Here is a 15,201-nt window from a genome sequence, read left to right as displayed (position 1 = left end):
GCGGCTGAGCTGGGGGCCTATAAGCAAACCCACACCAGCCTGCTGCCTCACACCATGGGCAACTCCAGAGTGGTGAAGAGTCCATCCTCTCTCAAGAAGTATGGTTTCCAGAGCCAACCTCACACACAATCTCAGGCTCCTTCCCCGCCAGCAAGGTGACGTTACACGGCCCTAGAGCTAGTTTCTGTGTTCAGGGATCGGGTTGTTGAGGCCCTTGCCTTCGACTGCCGTCTGATCCTCTCAGAACCGCCCCCTTACGGTTCCTCCTGTAGGTGGTGAGCCCACGGAAAGGCAGCCCAACATTGCTCCTTCGGACTAAGCCGGCCTCGCGTATGACCCCCAACCCCAGGCCTGGCTCCAGGGTGGGGCCCCGGCTGCACCATACCAGGTGACGTCACGGTCCTCGATTTAATTTTACTCAGATGGATTTTTTGAACCACTCTTAATTCGACCCATCGCCAAGGACCTGTTTGCCTTGGGAGACCCTACCAGGGGCATATAGCCTCGGACAACATAGCTCCTAGGGTCGTTCGGGTACTCAAACCCCTCCACGACGTTTAGGTGGCAGTTCAAAGACAATAACCATGTCATGTCTAAAGTCACTTAAATCATCAGATGCTCAGTTTGAATTACAGTAGGTTGTCTTTACCATATCTACATAGCGTAATTTGGGACACACCTTGTGAAATCTTGAAAATTATTGAAATCCTTGTCTCCATGTCATTTATCCTTTGTGAATACAAAACTGTTGCCATAGCTACAAACTGAAGATACATTAATAAATAAGTTGTTTTGGGATTGACTAACCTGTGAATAAAAAAGTTCATAGACTGTAACTGCTTTCAAAACATTTATTGCTTCTCTTAAGTTTCTTTAAAAAAATTGCACACAAATAACTTTACTTACAGCACTATGATGAGTTGCATGATGAAGGGGGAGAATTTTTTTTAAAGCTTGGGATAAATAAGTGGTTGAAAGGCTGAATGCTCATAACATTCACTTCATGAAAACGGCGTAATTTAAAAATTGTCAATGGCTCTGCTAAAACCTTTTCAGCTACCCTCTCAATACAGAATCTTTCTCGCTATCTTCACACACACTCACACACGCATACAGTCTGAGGGAGTGATAAAGTGCAGAGTGTAAAAGCATCAGACTAGCTGACACAGCAGAGAATCAGAGATGCCGTTTGCTTTCAAAATAACTGAACTGTGAACGTTGGGGATCTGGCGTGGTTTTAGGAGGACTAGCAAAGCATATTTAAGATTAGAGTGTTCTAGGAGCACATGATGGTTAAGCTGCAAGTGGTACCGTACAGTATATCTAAGTAAATTCAAGTTTAAGAGTCCAGAGTGGTGGAGGAGGAGATGTCATCACAGAGTTCATCGAGAGATAGGTGTCACTGAAATACTCTTATAAAAATAAAATCTCTTTCCGTCCGGTGAAACATCACAAAATTGCTTTTTAACCCAAAATTGCATATAAAACCTACCTTTACAAAAACGTCCATTTGTTTAGAGCTTATAAACGTATTCCAAAATATCTGAGACCACAACAAAAAGGGCTGCCATGCTGATGTCATTTTTTTTAAGTACAAAAAGCCATTACATATAAATATGAATATGTACAACACAAGCCCTTGGGGAAGTTCATTTTGAATAATTAACAGTCAATTAGGGCAATTGCATCTATGCCTCTAGTGATAACATCAAACTATTTTATACTAAATGGCTCACACTATGGAACAAATTATTCACTGGAAACTGGATGGATATTTATGCCACATTGTCTTTGTCAAAGCAGTAAGATAATAGCAGCTGCCAAAACGCCCCCCTTACAAAAACATTGTTAAAGGAATATTCTAGATTCAACACAAGCCCTATTAAACAGCATCTCTGGCATGAAGTCGATTTCAAAAGAAAACATTTCATTGCTAATTTTGTTACAAAAAGTTGAACACTTGCCCCATAATATTCCATTTTAAGTGGAAAACTCAGTAATCAACAGCATGCCATAGATGATTTTAACTTGTATTTAATTTAGAATATTGCTTAAAGATAACCAAGGGCCTTGAAGACAGATATGAAGCGTCAAACGAAATTATCTCACGGGGGCTAGTAAAAAAATGAAAATGTTGAATGATGAATAAATCTGGGCACCAATAATGACTTTAAACAGATGGTATGTCCAGGGAACTAAAAGTCTTCAATTTACTGTAATAATAAATCATAAAAAAACAGTTTATGATCCAAGCGTGGCATTTTGGGACAGTGTTCAGGGGTTAAGGCACTCAATCTTGGGATGTCTTCACTGGTTCAACAGCAGACAATAACTTACAAATGTCCCCCATTCGTGGTGAACCAGTGTTTTGGCATTGCATCATGTGGAAACGAAAGGCACATTAATCCTTTGGTTCTCCATGGATCTTCTCAGAAGCCTGTAGGTAATTGTGAGAATGTCAATCCTGGGGTACAATCCTCCAACTTGTATTTCTCTTAAGCCCTCTTCTAGTACATGGGACCTTTTTGAGACATGGGACCCTTAGGATTGTACTCCACAGGCATACTCATACAGTCTGACGGGTGACAACGGCCATCTTTGCCCTTCTGTCCAGAGGGTCCTGGAGGTCCAGGAATTCCGGGAATGCCCTGCTGACCAGAAGAACCTGGTGGTCCCATCTTACCATAACCAGGTGGACCAGGGACACCTAAGATGTATGAAAGGAATGAGAAAGAAATTACAGTATGACAGTAGAATAAAGTTAGCAAAATGACCATTTTTGAAAACTAGAGTCAGACCTGGAGCACCCGGAGGGCCACTGTCTCCCATCTCTCCTATACCCTTATCTCCTTTCTCTCCCTTTACACCAGGGGCACCTGGGGACACACGAAAGCATCCATGTGGAAGACTGGGCAAATGGAACATTGGACCGCTGTATGAAACATTAGCACATTAGTTCATCTTACCAGGTGGACCCATGGGACCCTGCCTTCCTTCACGGCCAATCTGCCCAGAGCGACCCGGTATCCCTGGGGGCCCTTGGATGCCTGGGCTTCCATCTTTCCCCGGAGGTCCTGGTCGGCCAGGGGACGCCACCATCTCCACAGGCATTTGCATTCGTGACATGTAGTAGCCCATGCGCTCTGCAAGAACAAACAATCGTTGAAACCTAAAACACGTTCTCTGTGAAATAAACTATCTAAAGATAAAGTCCCAGTGCATTTCTCATCATCTAGATATGTCTTGTCACAAAAGTTCTCTCACCGTCAAAGATCTTTATGACCTGCTGTCTGATGAAGGATCTTATGTCATCATAGTTTACAACAGCCTGGAAAAAAATAGATACATTATGAAGTTAAAATACTCATATACTGCATATTTACTATTCTGCAAAACATGATCCATTGTTTCTTAAAGTAGATACTGTTATCTATGATACTGGAGACAGGAAACTGTTTCTGTCAGTTAATAAACTCTTCCACCCAAGTTTTTTTTATTTCTTTTGTTGTGTACTAGGGCTGCACAATTTAAAGGGAAAAACACTGTGATGTGTGAAAAAAAACACACACAAAAAAAAAAAAACAAACACAATGAGTTTCCCTTGTGTTTGTTTGTAGGGCTGCACAATTGTTCCAAAATTGTGTGATTATACATCAATGTGTATATAACATAATAATTACTATTATTACTACTAATTCAAAATATTGAATAATAATAATAATTGTATTTTACATTACAAGTGTAAAATGACAAAACTAATATTTATGGCTTAATTCACTTGATGGGAACATAGTTTCTGATTAAGCCTCACATCATTCCCTGGGATTCCTGGTGGTCCGGGGCTACCAGCTTGTCCAGGTGAACCAGGGCTTCCCCTTTCACCACGGGGTCCAGAAGGTCCTATGATCCCTTCTGGTCCTTTGGAGCCAAAACCAAAGCCTCCACCTGGTGGGCCAGGACGTCCACGCTCTCCCGGGGCTCCCCTTTGCCCTGCAGTCCCTGCTTCACCCTGGAGAGGGTAAAAGGAGCAGCTGTGATTTACCACACAGGAGACTCTAGGACAATGTTCACAGGCTACTCAATGATCCTTGTAATAGCACCGCATAATGGCCTTTATATAGAAACTCAGCACTATACAGTCCACAAATTGAAATGTTCAAGATCCATCCCATCTAGTAATTTCATGAAAAAGGTGGCAAGTGTGAATACAGTGAACACTATAACACTATAACACTATAAGTGAACACGTGGCCTACCGTAAAAGGTACCGTAAAAAAGGCATTGATTTTCCCAAATCGTCGGACAGCACCGGCTTGTATTTGAGACAGGCATCTATATGAGACAGGCCTTTATAATTTTGTGTTCATTGAGGGTTAAATACTTTTTTAATAACTATTTTTGTACATTATCTATTGATTAATCAATGTACATGGCTTGTATTTTAGTGTGCCTTTGTTTTGAAAATATATATATAAAAAAGATGTCTACATTTTTTTTAAAGCGGACAAAAAAACAACAACAACAACAACAATTTAAGGTATTGTATGTGCTGTACTCTACTGTACTTCTATCCCTTACAGTTAGTTAACAATTTACTGTTGTTATCACCAATTTAAAGGAAATTGCACCTGGATCTCTGGAGTGGATTGTGAAGAATGCTGGAGAAACATTTTCTGAAAATCAGTTTAATGGACTTTTTTTTTTTTAAATTCTCACTCTGCATTCCATGTCTTATGTTTTTAACTTGGTTATGTTAATTCTTATCTTGTCTAATGTCTGGTCTTGACTAATTTTATAGACTATATTTAAATATATATTAATACAAATAGTTACACTTAAAAGAGATTAATTTGCACCTTAATAGCTTCAATGTAGCTACTTTTAGCTAACTGCTTGTAGTGTAGCTTAATATATTAATTTACAAGTAGCTTGTGAAGCTACAGTTTCAAGTAACATTCCCAACTCTGATGTTGTGCATATATCAGTCTATATAAAGCGAGTCCCTTGTTTACACATTTAAGGGCTTCTTCTAATGGGTTGAGGGAAAAGCACTGCTCTCATCTCATTCAAGCCTAAACTTCAAAAACCTGACAATGCTGCCCTGTCACAGTGACATATGCTCCTCTATGGCTTTATTACGGAGTATAATGGTGTCACTATGTAAGCTGAGAGTGGTGAGTTCAAACAGGCTACTGAGGCAGATGAGGTAAAAAAAAATAAAATAAAAATAAAGAGTGATGGCAAAGTGAGGTTAGATAACAGGCTCTTGAGATTGCAGATGGAGCCACCTGACAACTTCCTTGAACAAATGTAAGCACATAAACTAACTAGATGTGTTGAGCATTGATGGGAGGAGAAACACTCTTATGCCTTATGCCTGAATAAGATGTATCCAAATACATGTGAAAAGATGACAGTGTTCAATGGCGCAAAGACACTATAACAGAGACGTGAAAGCAATGCATCTTACCTTCAGTCCCTGTGGACCCGGTTCTCCTGGCAGGCCTGGGGCTCCCTGCGGTTACAGATAATTAGAGTGAAACAAACAAGGACATGTAGAACAGGCTTTTGCAGTAATAACCATTGTGTTTATGTGCACAAGAAAAATCCTAAATCAATCAGAATTTGCCATATTTTGATTATGAATGTGTAAATATATGGTAATTATTAACCTGATTTTAATAATCCAATTAAGTAAGTTTAGATTTCTAAATAAGACTGCTGGAATTTGTAATAATAATAATAATCCAATTAAGCTTCTAGAAAGTTCCTACAATTCAGAATAAGGGGCCGTTTTCATTAAAAACTTGTATGCATTTTCTATTTGCATACACGACAACGGCACTTTGAGGGCCTGAAAACGCAAACCTTTAAAAAAACGGTTTCATAGATACCGTTATCGTCTCTGTGTAAACTACAAAAAAGTGAATTTGGGAAAACGGTGACATCATGTGCATGCGTATTACGTGTTCAGTCTATAGGTGCATAGTTTTTCTTTACAAAGTGACATCGCCAACTACTGGCCTGGCATGAATAATACAGCGTTTTTAATCGTTTTCGTGTAACCGTACCAAGACAGCTGGCATTTACCTGCGTTAAATGAAAGTAATAATTACCCAATAAGCTTCTAGAAAATTTCTAGAATTCTATACAAGATAGCTGGCCATTACCTGTGCTAATTGGAAGTAATAATAATCCAATTCAATTCCAATAAGTTAGACAGCTGGCATTTTGTCTGTTCCATGTAAACACAATTACAAATTAAAAACAGGCTATACATTTAGAGCTCTGCAAGTCCAAATAAAAGTAATTCTGGTTTCTATGAGGCAGAGGCAGTGGTCAAAAAAATCCAACAGTCAAAGAAACGTATTTTTGTACCAACTTGGGGGACGGAATCTTTGGAATGATGGCTTTACAATTATGAACAGTTGGGTAAATTATGTTTACAAAGTTGTATATTGTCTTTAAAAGACAGATTTTATACTAATCAAAGGAGATACTTACGTCTTTACCTGCCGCTCCATCACTTCCTGGTTCACCCTATAGAAAAAAAAAGGTTTGAAAGAATAATTTAATTAGAGTCTATAAAAACTCACTAAGTTACTTTCTAATAAACTAAGTTTAGGTACTGACCATCAGTCCTGGGTGACCTGGGATCCCTGGTGGGCCAGGCAATCCACCCTGTCCTCTCTCTCCCGCCTCACCTTTGTCTCCCTTAATGCCCTGGTTAAGAACAAAAAGACACAGTAAAGAATTCCACTCCTAAAAAAAACATCACCAACATATAATCTCTTTTGGAAGACAATTTTGCTCACCAGTCCAGGTGGCCCAACTGGTCCCGGTGGCCCTGAAGTTCCAGCAGGACCCTAGAAGTTTCCAATTGCAAGCATTATGTCATTACATTCTCAAGTTTTTTTTTTTTTTTCCTTCTGCACACTACCATTCAAAAGTTTGACGTCGGTAAGATTATTTTTTTAATACTTTCATATCTTGGTTTCCACAAAAATATTAAAAACTGTTTTTAACATCGATGAAATTGGCATATTATCATTATTTCAGAAGAATCACGTGACACTGAAGACTGGAGTAATGATATTTTGCCATCACAGGAATAAATTACATTTAAAAAATATATAGAAAACAGAAAAAAAAAAATATTGTTATGCTGTTTTACTGTATTAAATAAATACTGCCTTGGTGAGTCTTTTCAAAAATATTTCTATCAAAAAAATATAATTTTTTTTACATGTAACAGTTTTTGAACAGTAGTGCATATGTCCAAACTAAAGAAAATGGGTTATAAAACATTTTAAATACTTACCACATGTCCTGGAGCTCCAGGTGGTCCTTGAGGTCCAGGAGAACCAGGATCACCCTGAAATGCAAGTAAAAACATTTTTAATTATCCGGAGCTGTCAGATCGGAATTCATAGCACAATGCAAGTAAGCGTTGCACTCTCATGATTGTCTCCACAACCATATGCCCCCAGCCCCCAACCCCCCAGCAATAAAATACTATATACCTGGGTATTTAGAAAACCCTACGTACGACCCTGATATGCAAAATTACTAGTGATTCTATATTCATATTCATTATATTTTATATTCTAAAGTCTTGCATTTTCAATACTAATGCAAGACTAGTAGTCTTGTATGTCACTGTTTATAACACAGAGCGTTCATCCTTTGCTAGGATGCTTACAAAAAATATTGGTGACATAAATACATGACAACACACATTAGGAATGTACAATGGGATCACATGCTTGCAATACATTGGCCAAGCATTTATATTTATGTTTGCTTGCTTATATAGAGTATGTTTCTGGTTTAAGGGTGCAGAAACCTATTTTCAGAGCATTCTTTCATTATCTGAAATCTATAGAGCGTTTGTAGAGAAATATACAGCATATTTAAAGGTACAGTGGCAAAAATCTCTAATAGAAAACAGCTTACCTCTAGACCAGCCCTTCCCGTAGCTCCAGCTGGTCCCTGAGGTCCTCTATCTCCCTACAGATAACAATGAAGAAAAGAGAGCAGTGATGCAGCATAAAAGACACATGTATATTATACAGAATAATATACAGAAATAAAAGCAGATATTTGTGCAATTAGAAGTGGCAAAATTGATTTGCAAAAATAATGATAGCTTCCAAGCAGTTTCCTTAAAGTCCCACCCCAAACTTAAACCATAGGCTGAGCTCGAAGTTGACATGTTGGGCGATTTAAACAAACAGAACAACATAAAAACTGGAATAATAACAATTGTCAGCTCATATATGGCTTACTTGTGGTTGTCTCTGTGTTATAACATCAAAACCATTACACACATCAGCTTTAAAGACCAATGGATCTATTGAAACTTTCATCTTTTATTCATTTATGCGCTAAACATTTCAGAAATAAAGACAAGGCTATGAAACTCAAGAAAAGGCTCGTACTTTCATTCCTGGGAGACCTGTGTGCCCTTTGATGCCCTTGAAACCCTGGAATGAGAAAAAAAGTTACAAAGTGAGCCTCTTCCAATCAGAGAAAAGTCTAAACTAAAGCAAGTCAAGCTCCTCCTCGGAGACACTTAATTACAGTTGACTTTGTTCTTTGTTTCAGGCTTTCTTCCAACTGTTGATTTTTGTATTCATGTGTCACTGCTTAAATCTATAAAGAACTTGGAAATGAAACCGAAGAAAGAAAATATGGCACGGTTAATACCGGTATTCCCCTGGGTCCAGCGGGGCCAGCCGGTCCTGGTTCACCCTGTGTGATTGTAAGAATAAAACAAAGATGAAACAACTGTTACAAAAACAACATACACACAAACAAATACAATACATATGGTTATATATGTATATGTTTTTTTTTCTGACCCTTGAACCTGGTTTTCCATCTTTGCCATCAAGCCCTTCCATTCCAGGTGGCCCCTTTAAACAAACACAAAATTCAAAGCAAAATCCTCATATAATCAAAGTTTTAATGATTACAAAGACATGATAGGAGACTGTCCAGAGGATTCTGACACTCACAGGCATGCCTGGTCCCCCAGGTGATCCTGGCGGACCTGTGGGTCCCTGTGAGCCCTGAAGTCCAGCACTACCCTAGTGGAGTAGATAAATGAAGGTGAGTGCTTGAAAGAGAAGCATCTACATTCCACATGCCAAGCCATTTTATATCCAAAGTGTGTATGTTAGAGTGCTTGTTGGTGAAAGTGACCGTTAAAGATAATGCAGATGAATAAAAAAAAAAAAAAATGGTGAGTCATCCATCAAATGTCACTGCTCTTATAAGGATTTATTTCCAACGTGAGCGAGAAATGCATCAATGCATGTTCAGGCATTATAGAACTGTCACTTGCTTTCTCAGCCTGAGGTCCTGGAGGGCCCGAAGGACCTGCTTTTCCTGGGAAACCTGGAGGACCCTGGAGACATGAAGGCAACAGTAAGAGATCTGGGATTGTACCATTAGCATATACAAAGAGATGAGGCTTAGTTCAGAATTCAGACTTCAGACATCGATATTATTTCCATTTCTATTCTATATTCAAAAATTGAATGAAAAAATGTTGGGCGAAACTTGACTTAATCTAACACGAATTGTATTGGATTGTAAAAAGTGGGTGTCCCATACCAGAATGCGAGTGGACTCTATACGACAGGTAAGGGAAATAAGTGACTGAATCATGAATAATAAATGATTAAAATTCCACCTGTTGTCCTGGGAATCCTTGGGATCCTTGGAAGCCCTGTATACAAAAGAAGTGAGAACTGTTACTGTACTGTGCGCACTGTAATTCGCAAACACAGCAACAAAATGAAGGTGATCCACCTGGGAATTTATTGAGTGGATACACAAAGTTATAAATATTTATTTTCCAAGGAAAAACAGTATATGTTTAGAACATTTCTCAGATCTTGGGCTTGTAAAATTGAAAACGCAAACAGAACAGCTTGCTCTACATATTGTATCATGAATAAATCAGGTATAACAAGAATGTGATATCAAGGGATAAGAAAGATATAGAAACATATTTTAAAGAATTTTTGTTGTTGCCAATAAATACACCAGTGACATGCTTTCATACCTGATCTCCCTTTGGTCCCACGGGTCCCGGTGTTCCAGCTTCCCCTTTAGGACCCTGCCAGTCAAGAAAACATATGTTGTTCAACAATACAAATTGTCACAGGTTTTGAGAACAATGTTGAATCTTTGTGAAAAGGAAAGTACAAAAATCAATGTTCTCCTAACAGTTTTTCAAGTTGAAGCTTGTTTATTTGATCTGGGAGTTATTACTCACAAAGAGAATACAAAAGAGAATCTGGCTTCTAATATATATTGTGTATGATTATCAGCCATCCAAGATAGACGTAAAGGATTGTTTTAAAAAAAGCCAGAGAAAAAGACAAACGAGGGTCGAGTATATGAGAAGCAGAAATAATAACAGCATTAAAACTGGATGTTTACTCACTGCTGGGCCAACCGGTCCTTGATAACCTGGAGATCCCGGTGGGCCCTAAAACAAGTGAAAAGTTTCAAACACTGTTTACCAAGCCATTAAAAGATTTCCTCAATGTATGTTCCTGTGTGGATTGAACCCCCCAACGGAGAGTCAGAATAAAAAGAGTTGAGGTGTTCTGAAAATTAGCCATTTTTTGTGCATATCATATGCGTTGAAAAGTTTAGGGTCAGTAAGATTTTGTAATTTTTTTTTAAAGAAAGTAACAAATTCCGATTAAAATGAAATGAAATACTTTCACATTGTTACACAAGATTTCTATTTTAAATAAACGCTGCTATTTTAAACTTTCTATTCATCAAAGAATCCTGAATAAAATCATCACGGTGTCATGGTTTTCCAACTGTTTTTGTTTCAACATTGATAAGAATAAGAAATGTTTCTCGAGCATCAAATCCAGAATCGGTCTGTCTTCGCTGGCCAAGGGTGGTCAGCACAGACCACAACGATCTGCCCAGGTCTGTCGGTCCAGGGCGAGACCAATCCAATTATGTCCCAGATATTGTCGTAGCGAGTCACATCGTGTTGCAGGGCGCCCATGTGGCCACTTGATGTCGATTGGCGACTAGACGGTGACTTCGCACGTCCATCTTTCGTCCGTCCGCCGCATCAGGTGCCTGGCCTTGTTGGCCAGGTCCACCGTGTCGGCCACCCTGGTTATGGTCCGCAGCTCTTTGTTTGCGGACGTGGTCAATCCGTTTAACCCCGATCAGGCGGCGCTCGATTGCGTGTTCAGTCACGGCTAGCTTTTTCCGGCTTTTTCGCCATCGTTGCCCAGCAAGGCCGCAAGGACGGTACTATTGAATAGGGCGGTCCTGATGTCCGGGACGATGGCTCTGTGGTCTCGGCAATTGAGCCAAAGCTGACCCAGGCGGCTCGGCGTTGTTGTGCCAGTTCTCGACCAATCTTGTGGTCGGTGGTCAGCTCCTGGCCCAAGTAGATGTAGCTATCGACTTGCTGGAGCTGGTGCTGGCCGACATGAAGAGTAGTGTCGGCCACCTGGTTGTTACGCATCCACTTGGTTTTGGCCAGATTGATTGAGGCCGAACTGAGTGACAATGTACATCAACTGCCGAGCAGCCTATCAGGACGAGGTCATCGGCAAAGCGCAGGTGATTGAGCCAGCGGCCGTTGACCTTGATGCCGACCTCGTCCCAGTTGAGCTGCCGGAAAATTTGGTCGAGGCAGGCGGTGAAAAGCTTGGGTGAGATGGCGCCACCCTGCTTGACCCCGCGGCCGACCTCGATGTTAAGCGGCCGGTCGAACAGGGTGCTGGTAGTGGCGCAGTGGCTGTTCAGCTCCTGCAGCAGGGCCACATGCTCGTCCCTGATGCCTTGTTGTTGGAGTGCGAGCAGCACGGTGTTGATCTCGACCGAGTCGAAGGCCTTCTCGTAGTCGACAAAGGCCAGGACCAGCAGCATCTTATACTCCCTGGCCTGCTCGAGCAGCTGGTTCAGTACCTGCACATGGTCCATGGTGCTAAAGCCAGATCTAAAATGATTTCTGAAGGATCATGTGACACTGAAAATTGGTGTATTGATGCTGAAAATGGAGCTATGCACACACGATTAAATAAAGTCCCCCTGTGGTGAAAATAAATGTTGTGTAAATGTGTAAATTGCTGATTATTTCCTCCTTAAAACTGCAGTGAACCAATGACAGTCTCAGGTTTGAAATCGCTGGTGTTTCTAAGGTCACAAACTGCCTTGTGTGATGGTCAATGAGCTGGTGTGAGTGAGTGGAGGTGGGGCTAATTTGCATATTCATAGAACCATGTATATTAAATGAGGCAAGGGTGTAGAGTTACAATCAAGCTATTTTTAGGTATGAAAAAAACAATCAAGGAAAAAAAAAACGTTTAAATACTGTATGTAATTTTGGTGATCAAAAATGAATTTAAGGGATGTAATTATTGACAGCAGGGGAACTTTAAATGGAAAACAGCATTTTTTTTGTTTTGTTAATTGTAATAATATTTTAAAATATTATGTATTTCTTTTTTTTTTTTCCTAATATTTTTTTTTTGTAGTTTTGATTTTGCATCCTTCATAGTGAGGATAAAAAACATAATAAATCTTACCGACCCAAATCTTTTGAAATATAGATGTATTTATACACAATTAGACAGGAGTTTTAAACATTTCATGACATTTGTGTTGTGTGAAACTCTGAATCTTTTCCAGAGTCAAACTGCTGAACAGATCCCATTGAAAGTCACTGAATAATCTGGACACTGTAAGTTTAACATTATTCAAACAGATCATTCTTACTGATTCTCCTTTATGCCCTGCAGTGCCTGGATTGCCACGCTCTCCTTTAAGTCCCTGGAAAGAAAAAAAAAAACGGGATAACAATTTCAAACCACCAATAAAACATTTAACAGTTATATCACCTGTCACAAAACATTATGATGCCTCTGCATCTGGTCCATTGCATAAAATGTCTGATCCACTCACAGGGAGTCCAGGTGTTCCCATATTTCCAGGATAGCCAGGATTTCCCGGTGGACCCTTGATAAAACAACAAAACCACTCAATAAAACGGCAAACTGTGCAAGGGTGCTTTTCTAGTCAATATACCTGAATTACTTAAGACATATACTTTAAGCTTACTCACCTGTTCACCTTTCTGTCCTGGAAGCCCATCTGTCCCTCTCTGACCTTGTTGACCCTATGATTGTATTTATTTTTTTTTAGAGCAAAGAGGATTAGAGAAAGAGCTGACAAAAATATTCATATTATAAAATCACACAATAATCAAGCTCCTTTTTGGTCTTGTTGGAGAATACTTATGGTTTCTCATCGCCTTGCAGTTCAGATCATTTTGATTTTAATCACAATACAAAAAAGGTGTATACATCTGCCACCACCAGATTGGCATTTATTTCGTAAACAAGTGTTGAAAGTAAGGGGAATGAATTAATGTATTCTGGAAACACAGCCAATTTTTATTGTTATTAGCTTTATAGTCACGGGACAAAACATTCCTCTCAGCTATATATTGCAAGCACATATATGCTGTAGACCTGAGCTGAATATCATATTGGATAATCAATTAGTGAATGCTTCCTGCATAAAGATATAACACTTAGAGAATGTTTTTGTTTTTCTTAAGCGATTTGACTAATTTTCCTAAACAAAGGTCAGTGCTCCTTCTAAACAATTAGCAATATTTCTAGACAGATTGTTCTTATTTATTGATTTACTTTTTCTCAACGCATTGACCTTAGTTAGAGGAGGTCTTTATCTTAGTATTGTACATTTTTTGCTGCATTTTGTCTATATTGTTACTACATTATATGTATATATGTAGTACGTTAATTCATTGAATAGAAACTTTTCTTCTAAAATGAATCCTTTTTTTATTGCGTGTGTGTGTGTGTGAAGGGGTGGTAATCACACATTACAATGATGCACTTGGCGGGTTTTACTATTACCTCTAAAGGCCAGTATTCCTATTTCTATGTGAAGTCTCTGGGTCAGATTTCCTGTGAAATCCATAGGATTACACATTCAAGAGAAATATGAGATGGGAGTATTTGACTTCATCTTTAAATACAAGATGAAATAATGCCACTCCATAGGCTGTGTCTGTTAGCAATGCATTTCTGTTATTCTCCTTCATCTTGCTGGCTGCACAGTCGCCTCAGCGTTTCAGTTATATATCATTCTATTAGTGGATCAATTCCACAGAAAATTCAATTTGGAAAACATCAGCCTACTGTAAATCTTTATTTTACATTTTTGTTGTGCTAATGGGAAAATAAAAGAAAAACCCATGCAAAAAATCTACACCACTGAGGTTGTTGTTTCAGTTTCAAAGCACATTACAGAAAGTCAAATAATGCTCACAAAGCATAAAGCTGGTCGACATTAAAAAAAAAAAAAAAAAATCCATTCTGACTCAGACTCAATTCATCAGGTGTGCCCAAATTTCTGCTAAAGCATGCTGTTTACGAAGTTGCAAAATAACCTGTTAGCACCACATGCACAATGGCAATGGAGAGATAATTTAACAAGCACCACAATAGTGGAGTTTTATTTCTATATCATGGAATTTATTAAAGGAGAAGTTCACTTTATAAAAAAAAATTAAAAAAAACTTTTGCGGATAATTTACTCACCCCCTTGTCATCCAAGATATGTCATTCTTTCTTCAGTCGAAAAGAAATTAAGGTTTTTGCTGAAAACATTCCACGATTTTTCTCCATATAATGGACTTCACTGGAAACCAAACGGTTCAAGGTCCAAACGGTTTCAGTGCAAACTGCAAATTGTTCAAAAGGCTTTAAACGATTCCAGACGATGAATAAGGGTCTTATCAAGCGAAACGACTGCTCATTTTTTTTTTTTTTAAATAACTAAGTTTAAGTTCTATAAGCTCAAATGGTCGCCTTGCTCTGTTCTGTGATGTGCGTTCGTGACTCTCCTATATCAAAATGAACGAATCTTTTCCAGAGTCAACTCGTTTATTTCGTTCGTTGAATGAACCAAATGACACGAAAACAAATTAGTTCATTTTGCTAAACGAGTTCGAACAGGAGAGCGACGAACGCGCATCACAGAACAGAGCAAGGCGACCATTTGAGCTTATAAAACTTAAGCTTTGTTATTATTATTTTTTATGAGTGATTGTTTCGCTTGATAAGACCCTTATTCATCGTCTGAAATCGTTTAAAGCCCTTTGAACAGTTG

At 39.0% G+C, this 15,201-nt stretch overlaps 1 protein-coding gene across 3 annotated transcripts in view; it reads right to left on the bottom strand.

The window, feature by feature from the left end:
* Positions 1–837: 837 nt before the first annotated feature.
* col16a1 (collagen, type XVI, alpha 1) overlaps positions 838–15,201 on the bottom strand; it is a 109,983-nt gene continuing 95,619 nt past the window's right edge. For all 3 annotated transcript variants that reach the window (XM_089123209.1, XM_089123211.1, XM_089123210.1), the window contains 22 exons: positions 13,124–13,177; positions 12,964–13,017; positions 12,778–12,831; positions 10,460–10,504; positions 10,076–10,129; positions 9,701–9,736; positions 9,350–9,412; positions 9,021–9,092; positions 8,865–8,918; positions 8,710–8,754; positions 8,442–8,486; positions 7,957–8,010; positions 7,322–7,375; positions 6,816–6,866; positions 6,634–6,723; positions 6,505–6,540; positions 5,471–5,515; positions 3,812–4,009; positions 3,265–3,328; positions 2,967–3,143; positions 2,799–2,876; positions 838–2,707 (listed from right to left, as the gene is read on the bottom strand). In XM_089123209.1, coding sequence (XP_088979335.1) covers positions 2,508–2,707; positions 2,799–2,876; positions 2,967–3,143; positions 3,265–3,328; positions 3,812–4,009; positions 5,471–5,515; positions 6,505–6,540; positions 6,634–6,723; positions 6,816–6,866; positions 7,322–7,375; positions 7,957–8,010; positions 8,442–8,486; positions 8,710–8,754; positions 8,865–8,918; positions 9,021–9,092; positions 9,350–9,412; positions 9,701–9,736; positions 10,076–10,129; positions 10,460–10,504; positions 12,778–12,831; positions 12,964–13,017; positions 13,124–13,177 — 1,623 coding nt within the window. In that variant the 3' untranslated portion in view covers positions 838–2,507. The remainder of the gene's footprint in view (positions 2,708–2,798; positions 2,877–2,966; positions 3,144–3,264; positions 3,329–3,811; positions 4,010–5,470; positions 5,516–6,504; positions 6,541–6,633; positions 6,724–6,815; positions 6,867–7,321; positions 7,376–7,956; positions 8,011–8,441; positions 8,487–8,709; positions 8,755–8,864; positions 8,919–9,020; positions 9,093–9,349; positions 9,413–9,700; positions 9,737–10,075; positions 10,130–10,459; positions 10,505–12,777; positions 12,832–12,963; positions 13,018–13,123; positions 13,178–15,201) is intronic.

This window comes from Pimephales promelas, chromosome 18 (assembly GCF_988280905.1).
Source record: "Pimephales promelas chromosome 18, fPimPro1.hap1.1, whole genome shotgun sequence".
Lineage (NCBI taxonomy): Eukaryota > Metazoa > Chordata > Actinopteri > Cypriniformes > Leuciscidae > Pimephales > Pimephales promelas.
The sequence above is the reverse complement of the archived record's forward strand: the minus strand, read 5'-3'. Positions and strand labels throughout refer to the sequence as shown.